The 20,296-nt window shown below is 42.3% G+C and overlaps 1 protein-coding gene across 1 annotated transcript in view; it reads left to right on the forward strand.

Annotated features, from left to right (window-relative positions):
• Pmfbp1 (polyamine modulated factor 1 binding protein 1) overlaps positions 1-20,296 on the forward strand; it is a 50,133-nt gene that overhangs the window by 20,738 nt on the left and 9,099 nt on the right. The window contains exons 5-13 of the mRNA XM_026399220.2: positions 872-1,042; positions 3,849-3,959; positions 12,870-12,996; positions 13,080-13,237; positions 14,641-14,869; positions 16,853-17,042; positions 17,199-17,359; positions 17,931-18,082; positions 18,303-18,440. Coding sequence (XP_026255005.1) covers positions 872-1,042; positions 3,849-3,959; positions 12,870-12,996; positions 13,080-13,237; positions 14,641-14,869; positions 16,853-17,042; positions 17,199-17,359; positions 17,931-18,082; positions 18,303-18,440 — 1,437 coding nt within the window. The remainder of the gene's footprint in view (positions 1-871; positions 1,043-3,848; positions 3,960-12,869; positions 12,997-13,079; positions 13,238-14,640; positions 14,870-16,852; positions 17,043-17,198; positions 17,360-17,930; positions 18,083-18,302; positions 18,441-20,296) is intronic.

Here is a 20,296-nt window from a genome sequence, read left to right on the forward strand (position 1 = left end):
AAAAAAAAAAAAAAACAATTTTTAGGGCCTGGAGTTTGGGCTCAGTGGTTAAGTGTTTGCCTTGCATGGGTGAGGCACTGGGTTCAATCCTCAGCACCATATAAATTAATTAATTAATTAATTAAAGATATTGTGTCCATGTACAACTAAAAAAAAAATATTTTTAAAAAAAGCAATTTTTTTAAAAGACATTAGAGAAGCACTAGGACCAACTTGGGTAAATCCCTAAGATATCTTGTAAAGAAATCCACTTTGTGCTTTACAAAGCCAACATAATCCATATTCTATAGATTCTTTTATAGTAGGTAAATATATAAATAAATTCTGGATGGATACGCACAGTTTGTCATCTCTGGAAAGTCGAGAGAGATAGGAGAAAAGATGTAATGGTCAAAGAAATTTAGTCTTTACGGTAGAGTGTTTTAGAAAGATAACATAGACGTGGTTACTTGTTTGATTTAGAATTAATTTTAAAAGTATTATTAGACGGATCCACAAATACTGATGTGAAAAACACAAAGTTTGGAATAGTATGTAGAAAACTCTTTTGTGTAAGGAAACGAGTGGGGTTACATAGATACACACCTGTGTGTGCACAAATATCATAGAGCATCCTTGGAAGGGCACCCAGAAGCCTGGTGACACAGACAGTCACCAAGGACAGGACCTGAGTCTCAGAGGGCTCACATTTTCCTATAACTAGATGGACTTTGGGCCCTGTGTCTGCACTACTGACTGTTTTTTTTTTTTTTCTTTTGTTGGGGAAACCATGCTTCCCATATATGAACATATGCTTTTCCATGCTGGTGGAATTTGGAAGTTAACTCACAAATTACGAACAAAACTAACTCATGGTTTTTAAATATCCCAGGAGCCTGAGAACAAGGGTGACCACTCAAAGGTGCGTCTATACCCTTCTCCCTGCATGATTCAAGAGCACCAGGAGACCATGAAGCGACTGTCTGAAGTCTGGCAGAAGGTCTCTGAGCAGGATGATCTAATCCAGGAGCTTCGAAATAAACTGGCCTGCAGTAATGCTTTGGTAAGCTCCTCGTTCTAGAACATTTTTCTGAGAGACCCATATTGAAACTATGAGGAAAGAGAGGAGGGAAAGAGTCACCTAAATTAATCTCTTTCATTCGGAATCCTCAAATGTCACAGATAAGGGCTGGGGTTGTGGCTCAGCGGTAGAGCACTTACCTAGCACAAGTGAGGCCCTGGGTTGGATCCTCAGCATCACATAGAAATAAATTAAATAAAGGTATTGGTTCAAATACAACTAAAAAGTAAATATTTTTAAGCAATGTCACATATACTTGCCCTCACCCTTTGTTCATATTCTCTGTGACATGCTATTAGGGAGCTATTTTTGTATAAAGTTGGAGATTCTAAAGAGACTCAAAATTTCTCACACAGCAACCTAAGTACCCATCAGTAGGTAAATGGTTGAAGAGATTAAGAGAAATGTTCAAAGATGCCAGGCACATGGCACGTGCCTATAATCCCAGCGGCTTGGGAGGCTGAGGAAGGAAGATAGCGAGTTCAAAGCCAGCCTCAGCAAACATGAAGCACTAAGGAACTCAGCAAGACCCTGTCTCTAAATAAAATACAAAATAGGGCTGGGAATGTGGCTCAGTGGTCAAGTGCCCCTAAATTCAATCCCCAGTACCAAAAAAAAAAAAAAGAAAGAAAGAAAGAAATGCTGAAAGAGTTATGCTTATTATGCAGGTGGTAAAAACGATGAAGCAGATCTTTGTGATACATGGTTGAGAATAAGTTACAGAATCCTGTTTCTTTAAATCTCTTTATCATAATGCAAAATATACTCCCTTTGTAGAAATGAGAGAGGGTAGAGAAAATAATGCTGAGATTTTCACATTTTCTCAAGGTTTGGGTTTTGTTTGAATTCTTTTCAACAACTTCAAAAAATCATGGCAATGAGACAAAAATTTCATGTTTTTTTTTTTCAAAAAGAAAAAACAGGGCTGGGGTTGTAGCTCAGTGGTAGAACACTTGTCTGGTGCACGTGTGGCACTGGGTTCGATCCTCAGCACCACATAAAGATAAATAAACGTAAAAAATATTGTGTCCATCTATAACTAAAAAAAATTTTTTTAAAGAAAGTACACACACCTTCATCCACCCCATAAGGAACCTCCTTCCTTAATTCTCAAACTCTGAACCTACCTTGTCCTCTGATCAAATAGACACAAGTCTCCACTGTGGCCTCCAAGATTTGTCTTATGACTCATAAAATGGACCCCACAAGAAGTTCAGGATGGAGTTCCAAAATGTGGCTGCCCAAGCACTTGATGCAACTTGCTCTCTGTGCCTAGATAACCTTGATAAAAGATTGAGAGCATAATTTCTTCTCCCTGCCCACCCCACAGGACGTGCACAATAAATCACAGAGCAATGCAACACACTTAGGCTGCAGAAAGGAACACCCTGCAAAAACAGCAACGATATAAAACGTGGTGAGGGCTGGGGCTGGGGCTCAGCGGGAGAGCACTCGCCTCGCACATGCGAGACCCTGGGTTCGATCCTCAGCACCACATCAAAATAAATAAGTGAAAAAAAGGTATTGTGTCCAGATAAAAATAAATATTTTTTAAAAAGACTGTGGTGAAGATTTGGGCCTACTTTTTCTTCTATTAGGCATAGGGTCTCTATTCTATTGCCTAAGTCTTTGATCCGCTTTGAGTTGATTTTTGTATGGGCTTAGAGACAGAGGTTTAATTTCATTTTGCAACCTATGGATTTCCAGTTTTTCCAGCACCATTATAGCAGCTCAATTCACAATAGCTATCTTTTCTCCAGTGAATGTTTTTGGTACTCTTGTCTAGTATGAGATGACCATATTGATGTGAGTTTGTCTCTGTGTCCTCTATTCTATAGCATTCTAAAAGTGTTCTAAAAAGTGTTCAACCTCTCTAGCAATTAGAGAAATGCAAATAAAAACTATTCTAAGATTTCATCTCACTCCTGTCAGAATGGCAATCATCAAGAATATAGGCAACAATAAATTGTTGGTGAGGGTGTGGGGGAAAAGGCACACTCATACACTGCTGGTGGGCCTGCAAATTGGTGCAACCACTATGGAAAGCAGGATGGAGATTCCTCTGAAAACTGGGAATGGAACCACCATTTGACCCAGCTCTCCCACTCCTTGTTTTATACCCAAAGGACTTAAAATCAGCATATTTCAGTAATGCAGCCACGTCAATGTTTATAGCAGTTCAATTCACAGTAGCTAAACTATGGAACCAACCTAGGTGTCCCTCAATAGATGAATGAATAAACAAAATGTGGTCTATCTACTCAATGGAATATTACTCAGTTTTAAAGAAGAGTGAAATTATGGCATTTGCCAGTAAATAGTTGGAGTTGGAGAATATCATGCTAAATGAAATAAGCCAATCCCATAAAACCAAAAGCCAAATGTTTTCTCTAATATGCGGATGCTAATTCACAATAAGGTGGGGGGCACTAGGGAAGACTAGCATTACCTTAGATGAGTTAGAGGAAAGTGATGGGAGGAGAGGGGAGGAGACATGGGGATAGAAAAGATAGTAGAATAAAACAGACATTATTACTATATGTGTGTGTGTGTGTGTGTATAGAGAGAGAGAGAGAGATAGATATAGATATATAGATATCTGCATGACCAAAATAATTCTGCAACAGGTACACTCAGAAAAATGATGAATTACATCCCATCTATATATGATATATCAAAGTGCATAAATGAATTCTACTGTCATATATAACTAATTAAAACAAATTTTAAAAAATTTTTTTAAAAGATGTGGCATCGATCATTCACCCTGACTTGTTCTCGTTTGCAGGTTCTGGAGCGTGAAGAGGCTTTGATAAAATTACAAGCAGACTTTGCTTCTTACACTGCTACCCACAGACATCCTCCCTGCACCGCAGAAGACTGTGAGGACATCAAAAAGGTGGGGCACTTTGGTTGATCTGTGCCTGGTGGGAGAAGGCCAAACAGGTTTTTCTGCTTATTGTTTATGTTTATATTATAATTTATATTTTATTTTATATCTGTGGGACCATTGGCCCTGCCACAAGGATACTGGGACGATGCCAAGTCCCCCAAGATTGTGGCATCATTAGATTTTGGAGTTGCACCTATCTCTCTACCTATCTCTAAACAGAGCTTCTAAAATAGACAGCACTCCTGTTGGCTTGGCAGATGAAGAAGGACCATCCAGGCTTTTAGTGTCTGGCCAGAGTTCAAAAGTTACAAATTTAGAAAAGATTATTAATGCAAATTCATTACCTTTTCTCGAAGATTCTGTAAACTTCACAGCAGTGCCAACAGTGGGTTCTGATCATGGATAACCATTTATACCATGCAAACAAATTGCAAGATCCAAGGAACTAATAGTCAAAACTTGGTCAGGTCCCTCGGTGAGGTCATGCCTGAACTTAATGCTGTGTGGCAGGCAATGATATGCCTGCTGAGGCCAAGGCAGGATGCTGCCATGGGGCAGAGGGGACAGAGAGAGCAAAGCACTCCAAGAGATCCCCTGGTGGGAGAAGCAGAGGCTCTTCCCTTCCCAGGACTTCCTAATCCCAGAAAGTTGGATGAATGAAGGGATGGGAGGGCATTCAACTTGGTAGTCCTCCCTTGGAACTACAAATATCTGACAATATTCATTTTAAAGATCAGTTCCATGCTGTTCACATCCTGACCTACGGCAAGACCTCATGACATCCCATCTTTTGAAATGATTCAAACTTCCCTGTAAAATACCTTCCCCCACCTTTTTACATTTCCTGTCCACGCCTTCACCCTACCTGGATGTGCTATTAGGAATGAAAGGATCCACATGGGATCCTTCCAGTGGCCCTCTTTCTTCCCTCAATTGGCACAGACTAGTGTGAGCCTGCGAGTCCCTGCAGTGCCTGCACTGGGTCCCTTGGCGATGGCCTTGTAGTTCTCCTGCTGCCTCTTCTGTCTCCACGCTGTAGCTCTCCTTTCTGTCAACTCTGAAACCACACAAACCATCCTCCCCAGCATCCTCTGATGCCCAGATGAGCAGCTGCTGATCCTCAGCCACATATTCCTGCCCCTTCGGGGTTAGAAAGAAGGCTCTCCCTGACCTCCAGCAGAGAAGCCAAAGTTCTTGCAGAGGAACTCCAAGCCCTGCACCATGTGACCACCCAGAACTCCCTCCCCTTCTCCTCTATCCTCCCCATCCCTTGCCCCATTCTCCCCACTAAGCTTCCCTGTGTTCTCCCTCCAAGAACTTGTCACTAGCCTGCAAGGCCTTCCCCCAGATACAGCATGGCTGGCTACCCCTCCTCCAGCAAGTCCCTGCGCAGAGGCCACCTTCTCCATGAAGCCAATCCATCTCCTAAAATTGCAACACACGTGCCCTGCCCCACCCCCACACCTCCACGCCCACTTCGCCCTCCTCTGTCTCCTGTGGTGCTTATCAATATTTCATTTTTCTTTGCCTCACCCCACCAGAAGGCAAGAACTTGCATCTGTGTTCTTCACGCCACTGTCGTCAGCACCAAGGACAGTGCCCGGCACGTAGTAGATGCTCCATCAATGACTGCCTGTTGCAGGGAGGAAGGGTAGGAGTGACCTAGTGCAGGCACTGCAGGGGACTCGAAGACCCACACTAGTCTTTTGTGCACATTCTGTGTGGGCATGAGAAGTCTGCCATATGCTTTTTTTAAATTATTCTTTTTCAAAAACTTTTTTAAATTGAGATATAATTGACAAACCATAAAATTCATCCTTTTTTTTTTGGGGGGGGGGTATATCTACAAGGTTGGGTGACCATCAACCACTATCTAATTTCAGAACATTTTCTTTTTTTCTTTTTTTTATTGGTTGTTCAAAACATTACAAAGCTCTTGACATATCATATTTCATACATTAGATTCAAGTGGGTTATGAACTCCCATTTTTACCCCAAATACAGATTGCAGAATCACATCGGTTACACATCCACATTTTTACATAATGCCCTATTAGTAACTGTTGTATTCTGCTACCTTTCCTATCCTCTACTATCCCCCCTCCCCTCCCCTCCCATCTTCTCTCTCTACCCCATCTACTGTAATTCATTTCTCTCCTTGTTTATTTTCCCCTTTCCCCTCACAACCTCTTATATGTAATTTTGTATAACAATGAGGGTCTCCCTCCATTTCCATGCAATTTCCCTTTTCTCTCCCTTTCCCTCCCACCTCATGTCTCTGTTCAATGTTAATCTTTTCTTCCTGCTCTTCCTCCCTACTCTGTTCTTAGTTGCTCTCATTATATCAAAGAAGACATTTGGTATTTGTTTTTTAGGGATTGGCTAGCTTCACTAAGCATAATCTGTTCTAGTGCCATCCATTTCCCTGTAAATTCCATGAATTTGTCATTTTTTAGTGCTGCGTAATACTCCATGGTGTATAAATGCCACATTTATTTTATCCATTCATCTATTGAAGGGCATCTGGGTTGGTTCCACAGTCTAGCAATTGTGAATTGTGCTGCTATGAACATCGATGTGGCAGTATCCCTGTAGTACGCTCTTTTAAGGTCTTCAGGGAATAGTCCAAGAAGGGCAATAGCTGGGTCAAATGGTGGTTCCATTCCCAGCTTTCCCAGGAATCTCCATACTGCTTTCCAAATTGGCCACACCAGTTTGCAGTCCCACCAGCAATGTACAAGAGTACCCTTTTCCCCACATCCTCGCCAGCACTTGTTGTTGTTTGACTTCATAATGGCTGCCAATCTTACTGGAGTGAGATGGTATCTTAGGGTGGTTTTGATTTGCATTTCTCTGACTGCTAGCGATGGTGAGCATTTTTTCATGTACTTGTTGATTGATTGTATGTCCTCCTCTGAGAAGTGTCTGTTCAGGTCCTTGGCCCATTTGTTGATTGGGTTATTTGTTATCTTACTGTCTAATTTTTTGAGTTCTTTGTATACTCTGGATATTAGGGCTCTATCTGAAGTGTGAGGAGCAAAAATTTGTTCCCAGGATGTAGGCTACCTATTTACCTCTCTTATTGTTTCTCTTGCTGAGAAAAATCTTTTCAGTTTAAGTAAGTCCCATTTGTTGATTCTTGTTATTAACTCTTGTGCTATGGGTGTCCTATTAAGGAATTTGGAGCCCGACCCCACAATATGTAGATTGGAGCCAACTTTTTCTTCTATCAGACGCAGAGTCTCTGATTTGATATCAAGCTCCTTGATCCACTTTGAGTTAACTTTTGTGCATGGCGAGAGGAGGGGATTCAGTTTCATTTTGTTGCATATGGATTTCCAGTTTTCCCAACACCATTTGTTGGGATGCTATCCTTCCTCCATTGCATGCTTTTAGCCGCTTTATCAAATATAAGATAGTTGTAGCTTTGTGGATTAGTCTCTGTGTCCTCTATTCTGTACCATTGGTCCACCCGCCTGTTTTGGTACCAGTACCATGCTGTTTTTGTTACTATTGCTCTGTAGTATAGTTTGAAATCTGGTATCGCTATACCGCCTGATTCACACTTCCTGCTTAGAATTGCTTTTGCTATTCTGGGTCTTTTATTTTTCCATATGAATTTCATGATTGCTTTATCTATTTCTACAAGAAATGCCGTTGGGATTTTGATTGGCATTGCATTAAACCTATAGAGAACTTTTGGTAATATTGCCATTTTGATGATGTTAGTTCTGCCTATCCATGAACAGGGTATATTTTTCCACCTTCTAAGATCTTCTTCTACTTCTCTTTTTAGGGTTCTATAGTTTCCATTGTATAAATCTTTCACCTCTTTCGTTAGGTTGATTCCCAAGTATTTTATTTTTTTGGAGGATATTGTGAATGGGGTGTTTTTCCTCATTTCCATTTCAGAAGTTTTGTCTGAAAAAAAAAAGCCTTTGATTTATGCGTGTTGATTTTATATCCTGCCACTTTGCTGAATTCATTTATTAGTTCTAGTAGTTTCTTTGTAGACCCTTTTGGGTCTTCTAGGTATAGAATCATGTCATCTGCAAATAGTGATAATTTAAGTTCTTCTTTTCCTATTTTTATGCCTTTAATTTCTTTTGTCTGTCTAATTGCTCTGGCCAGCGTTTCGAGAACTATATTGAATAGAAGTGGTGATAGAGGGCATCCCTGTCTTGTTCCAGATTTTAAAGGGAATGCCTTCAATTTTTCTCCATTCAGAATGATGCTAGCCTGAGGCTTAGCATAGATAGCTTTTACAATGTCGAGGTAAGTTCCTGTTATCCCTAGTTTTTCTAATGTTTTCAACATAAAGGGATGCTGTACTTTGTCGAATGCTTTTTCTGCGTCTATCGAGATGATCATATGGTTCTTATCTTTAAGTCTATTGATGTGGTGAATAACATTTATTGATTTCCGTATATTGAACCATCCTTACATCCCAGAGATGAATCCTACTTGATCATGGTGCACAATTTTTTTGATGTGCCTTTGTATCCGATTTGCCAGAATTTTATTGAGGATTTTTGCATCTAGGTTCATCAAAGATATTGGTCTGTAGTTTTCTTTCTTTGAGGTGTCTTTGTCTGGTTTTGGAATCAGGGTGATGTTGGCCTCGTAGAATGAATTTGGCAGAGCTCCCTCTTTTTCTATTTCCTGAAATAACTTGAAAAGTATTGGTATTAATTCTTCTTTAAAGGTTTTGTAAAACTCTGCTGTATACCCATGCGGTCCTGGGCTTTTCTTGGTTGGTAGTCTTTTGAGTGCTTCTTCTATTTCATCCATTGATATTGTTCTGTTTAAATTGTGTGTATCCTCCTGACTCAGTCTGGGCAAATCATATGACTTAAGAAATTTATCGATGTCTTCACTATCTTCTATTTTATTGGAATATAGGTTTTTAAAATAATTTCTAATTGTCTTCTGTATTTCTGTAGCATCTGTTGTGATATTGCCTTTTTCATCCCTTATGTTAGTAATTTGAGTTCTCTCTCTTCTTCTCTTCATTAGGGTGGCTAAGGGTCTGTCGATCTTATTTATTTTTTCAAAGAACCAACTTTTAGTTTTGTTAATTTTTTCAATAGTTTCGTTTCAATTTCATTGATTTCCACTCTGATTTTAATTATTTCTTGCCTTCTGCTACATTTGCTGTTGTTTTGCTCTTCCTTTTCTAGGGCTTTGAGATGAAGTGTGAGCTCATTTATTTGTTGGTTTTTCCTTTTTTTGAGGAATGACCTCCAGGCGATGAATTTCCCTCTTAAAACTGCTTTCATTGTGTCCCATAGATTCCGATATGTTGTGTCTGTAGTTTCATTTATCTCTAAGAATTTTTTTATTTCCTCCTTTATGTCTTCTGTAACCCATTGATCATTCAGTAACATATTGTTCATTTTCCATGTGACGTAGGATTTTTCCTTCCTTCTTTTATCATTGATTTCCAGTTTCATTCCATTATGATCAGATAAAATGCATGGTATAATCTCCACCCCTTTATATTTACTGAGGGTTGCCCTATGGCATAATATATGGTCTATTTTTGAGAAGGATCCATGTGCTGCTGAGAAAAAAGTATATCCACTTGATAATGGTTGATATATTCTATATATGTCAGTTAAGTCTAGGTTATTGATTGTGATATTGAGTTCTATAGTTTCTTTATTCAACTTTTGTTTGGAGGATCTGTCCAATGGTGAGAGAGGTGTGTTGAAGTCACCCATAATTATTGTGTTGTGGTCTATTTGATTCTTGAACTTGAGGAGAATTTGTTTTATGAATGTCGCAGCACCATTATTTGGTGCATAAATATTGATAATTGTTATGTCTTGTTGGTGAATGGTTCCTTTTAACAGTATATAATGTCCTTCCTTATCCCTTTTGATTAACTTAGTCTTGAAGTCTATTTTATTTGATATGAGGATGGCCACCCCTGCTTGCTTACGAGGACAGTGTGCATGGTATATTTTTTCCCAACCTTTCACCTTCAGCCTGTGTATGTCTTTTCCAATCAGATTGTCTCCTGGAGGCAACATATTGTTGGATTTGTTTTTTTAATCCATGTTACCAGCCTATGTCGCTTTATTGGAGAGTTTAAGCCATTAACGTTTAGAGTTACTATTGATATATGGTTTGTACTGCTGGCCATGTTTGATTATTTCTTTCTTTTATTTTAATTTAGTCTGTTTCTCCATGATTAGCTTTCCCCCCACCCTCTGTCATTACCGAGGCACTTCCCACTGATGGTTTTGGTTGTTGTTTTTCATTTCTTCCTTGTGTAGTGTTTTGCTCAAAATGCTTTGCAATGCTGGTTTTCTGGCTGCAAATTCTTTTAGCTTTTGTTTACCATGAAAGATTTTTATTTCGTTGTCATACCTGAAGCTTAATTTTGCTGGATACAGAATTCTTTGTTGGCATCCATTGTCTTTCAGTGTTTGAAATACGTTGTTCCATGACCTTCTTGCTTTCAGCGTCTGTGATGAAAAATCCGTTGTTAACCTTATTGGTTTACCCCTGAATGTAATCTGCCTCCTTTCTCTTGTATCTTTTAATATTTTCTTTTTTTTCTGTACATTGGATATCTTCATAACAATGTGTCTTGGCATTGGTCTACTGTGATTTTGTGTGCTCGGTGTCCTGTATGCATCTACAATTTGTATATCCGTTTCCTTTTTTATTTCTGGAAAGTTTTCTGTAATTATTTCATTCAGCAGGTTACTCATTCCCTTGGTTTGAATCTCTGTACCTTCCTCTATCCCGATGACTCGTAAGTTTGGTTTTTTTATGTTATCCCATATCTCTTGGATGTTTTTCTCAAGATTTTTTACCAGCCTTTCTGAGTTGGCTAGACTCTTTTCAAGATGATATATTTTGTCTTCATTATCTGATGTTCTGGCTTCTACCTGCTCCACTCTGTTAGTGATACTCTCAATTGAGTTTTTAATTTGGTTTATCGTTTCCTTCATTTCTAGATTATTGTTTGATTTTTTTATAATCTCTATCTCCTGATAAAGATGCTTAACTTCTTTTTTATCTGTTTATGTAATTCATTTTCAATGTGTTCTTTCACTGTTTGGATTTGCTGTCTCGTATCCTCTTTAAGGTTCCATTCCATCTGTCTAAGGTATTCCTTGAGTTCTTTATATGACCATTTTTCTGATGATTCTAGGTCCTCCTAAATATTTAGGCTGTCCTGCATTGTTTGTACTCCTTTTCTTCCTTGCTTTTTTATGCTGCTCATGTTACTTCTTGTTCTGTTTGACTGCTGAGTTACTGTTTACTCTTATAAATTTATTTGATGCTTGGAAGGAAAGATATTAGAAGCGAAGGGAAGAAGTCACTAAAGAGAATGAGAGTAGGCAGGTAGAATTCAAGGAAGGGGGGAAAAGAAAATTGAAAAGAAATTAGAAGACAAAAGAAAAAAATAGAAAATAAAGAAAGAAAGAAAAATTTTTTTAAAATAATAATAATTAAAAATTAAAATTAAAATTAAAAATAATAATAATAAAATAAAATAAATTTTTTAAAAATTAAAAACATTAAAAAAAGAGTTAAAGAACAACAACAAAAAAATGAAAATGAAAGAAAAAAAACAAATTAAGAAAAAAAAAATAATAATAATAATAAATGCAGTCATAGAGTTCGATTAACTTCTCTTCCAGTAGGTAGAGCTGTGCCCACTGGGCCAAGCTTCTCCTCTCAATAGGTGGGAACCAATCACTGTGCAGCAGCTCTTCCTCCCAGACTGGGCGGGTCTCCAATCCTGAGTGCCTAGGGCCTTCTCTTGTGTTTGTGTTTCTTCAAGCCAGGCCCCGCTCACCTATGACACTCACCACAATACTGGCTACACGCCAGGTCTGCTGCTCCTGGGAGCCCTGTTTTCATGAATGCCTGGGCACACTCTCCCTGTTTGCCTCCCTCAGACCCTAAGTTTGTAGAGCTTGGGGCTGAGAACTCCCAGCGAATTTGCTTGCCCTCCGGTAGCCACGCCCCCAGTAGCTGGTGCAAGGGACCTCAGTTGTCAGCACTGGTGGGAGCGGTAGCTGGGAGTTCTGCGCCGCGGGTTCCACGCCACTCTTGATTCCCTTGGTCTGGCTATCGGGCTCACAGGAGAGCTGGGAGGGGCCCTTAAGGTTTCCCCGCTGTGTGGAGAGGGATGGCTAGGGGATTACACACCTGTCGCCACTGGTTTCAATGAAGTTATCTCCTCCGCCCGTGACGTCAGTTCTCTGCCATGGTGGAATCCCATGCAAATGGTGTCCATTCGTTCGTTCCCTTTGCTGGGTGACCAATGCAACGGGTGGGTCCTGACTGTATCTCCCAAGCCCTGTTTCAATCCTGTGGCCACTGCCTATGAAGGCTCTGTTGGCTTTTACCTCTGTAAGTTCACAAGGGCCGACCAGTTATTTCAGTGGGATCCTTAGTGCTGAGTCATGAGAAGCAGGCGAACGGGCTCGGTGTGTGTTCCGAGAGGCCCAGACTGTTGGCTCCAGATCCACATCAGCTCAGCATTGCCTAGTGATCCTGAGCAAACAGCATTTAGACAGTTTATGACTCCCTATGCCCGCGCAGCGGAAGAGGTCAGAGACTTGATCTCTCCGCGCCCGCTGCCATGTTGGATCCATGGACCTAATATCTTGCTAGAAAAGGAGAAACACAGAGACTTCTGTCCCAGAGGCTGTGATTCTGCCCAACAGCAGGAAAAGGGGGCTTTTAAAGAGGTGATTCAAAGGCCAAAATCCATGTGTTCTTTGATCAGAACATTTTCAACATCCCAAAAGAAACACATACCACCCGCAGTCATTCCCATCCTGCTCCCCAGCCTCCTGTTTCTCTCCTGGTTGGTCTGGGCATCTTGCATTTTAGAAAGCGCTCTTCCCCCATGTCCTCATCCTGCCCTGCTCTTTTTACTGCCAGATACTGAAGCACCTGCAGGAACAGAAAGACAGCCAGTGCCTGCACGTGGAGGAGTACCAGAGCCTCGTGAAGGACCTGAGCACGGAACTGGAGGCCGTGTCAGAACAGAAGAAAAACATCATGAAGGGTAAAGCCAGGGCTGGTGGGCAGCAGGAGCCGGAAGGAGGTGGAGCTCCCTCTGAGCAAGCCACCCCATCCTGCCCCGTGTAGACATGATGAAGCTGGAGCTGGACCTGCATGGGCTGCGGGAGGAGACGTCCACCCACATGGAGAGGAAGGACAAAGAGTCTGCCCTCCTGCAGCACCGGCTGCAGGAGTTGCAGCTGCAGTTCACTGAGACCCAGAAGCTGGCAATCGTGAAAGAAAAGGTGAGGCCCATTTCCCTGAGGCCTCTGGGGCAGGTGTGAGGCCAGGCCTTGGGTCTGCCCATTCTGAGTCTCCACCTGCTGCGATGGCTTCAGGAGACCGACTGGGGGCTCCTAGGCACAGGCACGGTTCCAGTGCTTCCTTGGTATTCCTTATGCACATAATAAAAGGACATGGCCATGCAGGGGTCATAATGGAGACACCAACTCTATAAGAGCTATAAGAAAAATGTTCTTCCCCAGCACTGCACGGCCGCAAGAGAGGGTGAGACTCCCTTCTTGCATTGCTCCCTTACCTTAGCATTTGATAGCAGAAGAAAATGCTATAAAAATCATGTGTAGCCTTATTGTGAATTTCACCTTTGAAAATTAAAAATATCCTAAGAATACACAGATGGGGTAGTTTGAAAATGTTAATGGAGCTCTGCCCTCGAAGATCAGTAACTGCCAACATAAATCAAGTTCCTGGAAGAGCCTGGAAATGGAACTAGAAACAGAAAGGTTGGGAAGCCGGTGCAAGCTTTTATAGCCAGTACTATTCCAACTCTGAACTTTTATCCAAGCTCTTAAAAATAATCCAGCTGATTGACTGGCCAGTCATTAAAACTCTATGTTTCCAGGCATGGAGGAAATCCACTAGTCAAAATGGAGGTGTCTGGAGAGATGGCCACACTAAACCAAGAGCCTGGATAAAGAGCTCTGAGTCATTTATTTATCCATCCAAAAATATTCTTGAGCACTACAATATGCCAAGCCACTGTTGTAGGCATTGAGAATAAAACAAAGCATGCAGTGTCCCTGCCACCATGGACCTCCCATTCTAGTGTGGGGAGACAGACGATAAATAACGAAATTAATATGTCATGCTGAAATATGGAAGTTAGGGAATGATAATTCCTGAAACAGCTTGGTGACTGTTTTACCCAGGGTGGTAATGGAAGTACCTCTCTGATAGTGACATTTGGGCAGAGATTTGCATGAAAAGAGGGAACTACCCAGGCTAGATCTTGAGGAAGAATATTCTAGGCAGAAAGCATAGCAAAATCCAAAGGCCCCACGGTGGATCTGCTGGGAGTACTCCAAGAGATCCCTGAAGCAGGAGGGGTAAGATGGCAGGAGGTGAGGCCAGACACGAGGCCAAGGCAGGACCAGATCATGCGCATCCCATCTCACCATTCTCTAAGATGGAAGGCAGTGGAGGGTTCTGAGCAGAAGCAGAACAACTATCTGCATTGAGAGTAGCCTGAAGGGGACCAGTGGTGGTGGCTGGGAGCACAGTGGGGAGGACCTTGCAGCATCTAGGCTAGCGAGAACATGACTCAGATAAGAGCTCAGGACCATCTCTGGCTGACTTCACCTGCGGCGGCTCCTGGCCTTTCTCAGCACCCCCACTTGGCTCTCCTCAGTTACTCCAAGAAAAGGATGAAATGCTGAACGAGCTGGAGAAGAAGCTGGCGCAGGTGCAGAACAGCCTCCTGAAGAAGGAGGTGGAGATGGAGGAGCAGCATTGCCTGATGAGGGAACTCGAAATTACCTTCAAGGAGAAAGCCAGGATGGAGTACGCAGCCCTGCAAGGCGAGATCCAGAAGCTGAGCGACGCTCTTGAGGACACCAAACAGCAGCACAGGCTGGCAGGTGAGGTCCCAACAGGCACGCCTCCACCCCGAGGGGCTACATCAGCCCCGGCGTCTCAGGGTCCCCTTGAATTCCTCACTCAACCCCAAGCTTACCTCCTCTTGGAAGCCACCACAGCTTGGAAAAGCAGCTGCTGAACTCACACTTCCACCATTCTCTCAGCCCTCTCAGATGAAGACCCTGGCCCCTCACCCCACATTTCACCCAACCACCCTGGTCTTCAACACCCTCTCTCCTTTTTGCCTCCAAACGCGTTCCCTCCTCAGAGGGACAGTGGCCCTCTGAGGAGACTGCTTTCTCAGGTCACCAATAACTTCTTGCCTTAGGTACAGGGTTTCTTGGGAGGTGATGAAATGTTCTGGAATTAGATATTGGTGATGGTTAGGCAGCGTTGTGAGTATGCTAAAACCCACTGAATCGTACACTTTAAAACAATAAATCTTATGTCATGTGAATTCGTTTTAATTTCAACAGAAGATCCAAAGCCTGCTTGCTTCCCCACCTTCCTTCAACTCTGTATTTCCAGAGGCTGTTAGCTGCCTGCACCCGAACCCACATTTCTCAGGGGTTTTTCTCTTGTTCTTCCACAAATCTCACCACTTTTTCTCTTTTTTTCCCCTGCTCTAACTACAGTCATCCATCCCTTAAGACTCTACCTGTGTCTGTGCTCCACCTTCCTCCTCTCCTCCTTCATGCTTTGTGAGCTCCCCTCTTCCTCCAGAGCTATGTTTCCCTGCTGATGCCTCCAAAACTTAGAACCCCTATCCTGGCTTTGCAGCAGTGGTGAGTCTTGTCTTTGGAGACCAACTTCCCCTGAGCCAACCCACCTCCTCCTCTCACTAGGCATTTCCGAAACAACCTATCTCTCCAACACTTTTTTTGGTCCAGTGCTGGGATGGAACCCAGGGCCTCGTACATACTAGGCAATCACTCTACCACTGAGCTACATCCCCAGCTCCTTCCAATGCTTTTTAAATCCTCCTCCCTCCTTCTTCCAAGGCACGCCTTTATTTTGGTAATAAGGCCATCCTTCTTCCAGGATCCCAGGGTAGGAAACTTGGAAGAGGGAATGAGAGAGCAACGTTCAGACGAGGGAATATATTTAGCATAAAGGATCTGCAGTGAGAACCTACTTGGGTGCTTCTCCCAAGTAAGCCCTGGGTGCCTGCCCCATGGAGTGAGGGTGTGTGGCAAAGGAATTTTGCATTCCCATCTTTCCCCTGTATTAAGTCCCTTCTCACTGAATCAAGTTTAAACATTTCTCTCAGGCTTTCATGGTCCTCCAAAGCCCCCTCTAATCCACCCCATTACTCAACTCCATTGCCCCATTCCTCCATTTCTTTTCCAATCAAACAGTCCTTGCTATTCTCCCCCAATCCAGTGCATTCACTCTAATAGTCCCACACCTGGAGCTCCACTCTCCTTTCTCTAAGGCCCAATCAACTCTGTCCCTCCACAATTCCATCTATAAATATCCTAACCCACATGGATCCCTCTTCCTGAGTTCCCAGGAACTTACCTTCCTGTGATCTCTAGCTGGAGGCGTAACTTGAGGGCAGAACCAATGCTTAGCATACACAAGGACCTGGGTTCAATGCCCAACACCAAAAATAAATAATATTTCACTGTTCTCTATGACAGGTGGGCTGGCTATGCCTCCCTCGCCAGACTAAACTCCATGCAGGTTGGGATTTGTCCCTTAGGATAAGATGAGTCACACAGGACATACTGAGCCATTTCTAACCAATTTATTTCATTTTAGTCCCGAAGAGCCCCTGGCTAGAGAGTGGTTGAAGTCAGATAATTGAACAGAGCTCTTTAGGACCAATAATGAAATGGAAAGAAGTGAGGACAGATTGGGAATTGAAGTAGGTCACAAAATGAAAGAACAGACTTCCTAGCCAGTCTTATTTGAGAGTCTGCTCTTGACATACACTCCTCCTCCCGTGGACATGCCCTCAGCTTGTCTCCTGGTTTCTGCAGCCCAGCAAGCAGCCCAGTACAAGGAAGAGGCCTTGCAGGCGGGGAACACTCTGGAGGATACCCAGAGGAAGCTGCAGGACTGCATTTATCTAGACCAGCAGAAAGCAGACACCATCCAGGATCTACAGAGAGAGGTGCAGAGGCTACAGGCGGAATCCGTAGCAGCTGGAGAGGAGCTGGCAAGCAACAGGTACCTTCAGCTCACCTCCAGAGAACCCTGTCCCTGTGAGCCAATCACTGTGGGCGGCCACCAGGGGTGGGACATCAGAGACTCCCCATGGGGCCAGCTCCATAGTCCAACAACACAGGCCCTGAAGTCCATCCACCTGTTGTCCCTTTGCTTTAGGAAACAGATAGATGAGCTGACCTCAAACCTCTCTGATACCCTGGGGAAGCTGGAAAACTCAGACAAGGAAAAGAAGCAGTTGCAGAAGGCAGCAGAAGAGCAGGACCAGAAATTAAATGACATGCAGGACCAGGTCAAACTTGTTCAGTACCAGGTAGGCAGCAAGCAGGCAGCCAACACCAAGGTGTGCCCTGCTGAAGATTAAACATATTGGTCCTTATTTAAAGAAGATGTTGCCATCAACCCATGCAAACGAATTATCCAGAATTTATGTTAGAATGCTCTCAGTCACCAGTTCCCATCATGAGTTATAAGTGTTTTCAAGGGTTAGGCTCAAAAATAATCAAGGAACAGTGTTGTTCTTACTAGGATCCAAAGGCTATCCTTGTCAGCCAATTTAAAGTCTTCAATCTCTGAATTATTCTTTTTATGCTTTTCTATGATTGTTTAAAAACTTTATTCAAAGAGGTTTTATGTGAAAAGATTTAGAGAATAAGTGGGAGAGAAGGCTGGCACAGTGGGAATTGGATCTATACATAAAATTAATTGGTCTATCTAATTAAACAAAGAAGAAATGTTTTAGAGCACCGAAGCAGACTTTTTTGTTATATATGCTATCAAACTAAGGGACCGTCCTGGGTGCCACTGTCTGCGTATCTTTTCCCAAATACGATATAGTGCAAGGCTGTCTTCCAGCCCAGTCTTTATGTTCTCAGAACAGGGACCTATTAGGTGCCAAAAACAAGCTAGAAGAGGAGATACCAGAGCTGACACAGACACTGAAGGACAAACGGGAGCAGCTGAAAAAGAGCAAAGAAAACGAGAAGCTTTTGGAGGATGAAATTGAGGCTCTGCGACAGGAAGATAAAAAGAAGGAAAAGATGGTGAGAAGGAGAATGTAGATAGGGTTGGGTCCCGAATCCCAGGATGGATGTGGCTGGAGCTGGGTCAGGATGGATGCAGAGGCCATGGGTGCTCAGAGCTTAGGAGACAGAGTAGGAAAGCCACAGGGCAGAGAAGGGAACCTTGGGAAGAGAAGGAGGAGGGAGCTTTGAGAGTGGTTCACACATCTTTCTGGGTCTTTGCTCTTTAATGGGTGACCAGTTGAGAGAAAATTTGAGGAAACAGGAGGAGGAGAAAGGAAATCTCCAAGAAGAGCTGAAGCAATGTGCTACGCAGCTGGAAGTTTCTCTCAGCAAGTACAACGCCTCCCAGCAACTCATCGAGGAGCTCAACTTAGAGGTGAGTCGATGGGAACCCCACCCCTCTCTCCATTCCACAGCAAGGCCACAAACAGGCTCAGCCAACTGCGCACCTCTGGCACCTGAGGCTTGAAGTGGGTTAACGCTTCAGGACCTGGTTTCTGAAGCCAAGACATGTTTCTTCCTCAGTGGAAGGTTTTATTTCCTACTTAGTGGAGCCCCCAAACTTGCTGGGTTGCAGCATCAAGTCTTCCGATACCACAATTTAGACCAGAGTTGGGTTGAGTTAGTCGTTTAGGGCAATTTGCTAGGGAACACTTCCAAAATTGTGGCAAAGCACAAAAACAGGGTGCAAGCGGAGACATTCCACTGCAGATTTTTCATTGCATGAGTAAAAATAAGTGGCATCTGACATGCTAGGCCCTGTGCTTTGAGTTTAGTCATCATTAATTTAATGTCTGCGTAAGCCCTTCACATACCTTCCATCTCAGCAAGGTATACATTACTGTGATCCCCCATTTCCAAATGAAAAAAAGCCCGAGGCCCAAAGGCACCAAGCAGGGAGTGGTGGGATGAGCCTGAGTTTGAACCTGGGCCACCCAGCTCCAACACCCACTCTCTTCATCAACGAGCAGCACTACTTTCTCAACTGAGTTCATTCCATCGTTCTGGGCAAGAAAAAAAAAATATGTAGTACCTTGGGAGATAGTCACTTGGGTTACAAATGAAGGACCAAGCAGATCTTACTCCTTCATAATCTGTTTAAAAACTTAAAATAGTATGACTCTCCTAAGGATTGCATTGTCCAATAGAAGTTTCTGCCTTTCTGTAATTATGGAAAAGTTGTACATCTGAGCTACACTATAACCACAAGCCACCTACATCTCTGAACATAAAGGGACCCTGACTATATGGGCCAGTTGTCACATGTGCCAAAAAATTTCCATGTACATTTGGAAGCCAAAGCACTCATTTCAGAATTCCTTGAACAGGAAGATTTTTCTTTTGCGATTTGTAAGAACGTTCAACTTTTCTAAAGGCACACCCCACATACGGTAGACTCATTGAAGCAATTGAAATAGCCATTAGAAATAGGATTCGTTTTGCTTTCTAAAATGCACTTCCTTTAATCAATATTCCATATATTGATATGAAAATTCCCCATCTGAAAACAAGACAAGGGCTGGGGATGTGGCTCAAGCGGTGGTGCGCTTGCCTGGCATGCGTGCAGCCCAGGTTCGATCCTCAGCACCACATACCAACAAGGATGTTGTGTCCGCCGAGAACTAAAAAATAAATATTAAGAATTCTCTCTCTCTCTCTCTCTCTAAAAAAAAAAAAAAAAAAAAAACAAGACAATATATCATAGTATCCTTGTAATGTATTTGACGTAGTGTATTTTTCCACTACATTATATAATTTATTACTGTTAATAGGAAAGTTCATTCACCTTTTCTTGGTAGAACAGTTTGCACAATCAACATTTATTTCTCTGAAATACAAAACATGTCTTTGGATTTGTATCCAAATAGTCTACCTATATATCATCTAAATAAAACTGAACAACTTTGATGTGACCAGAAGTGAAGTCACTTTAATATAGGAAATCTATAGATGATTCATCCTGTCACGTGGCTATACATATAGTAGTTTCCCAGCCTCAACATTTCCCCTAAAATTGGCACAACAAAAACCTGTTAACTAATAGAGACTGTATAGTTTCCTATTTTTAGTTTTTAGTTTCTTTTTTTTTTTTTCTTTCCTTTATCGCCTACCCATTTCTCTACTGGTGGTATTGCCTCTCAAATAAATTGTCTGCTTTCAAATTCTTGTCTCAGGATCTACTTCAATTATAGTACTGTCACTAATTTTCTATGTGACACAATAAAATTTTTG

Source organism: Urocitellus parryii, chromosome 15 (assembly GCF_045843805.1).
Source record: "Urocitellus parryii isolate mUroPar1 chromosome 15, mUroPar1.hap1, whole genome shotgun sequence".
NCBI classification, from domain to species: Eukaryota; Metazoa; Chordata; class Mammalia; order Rodentia; family Sciuridae; genus Urocitellus; species Urocitellus parryii.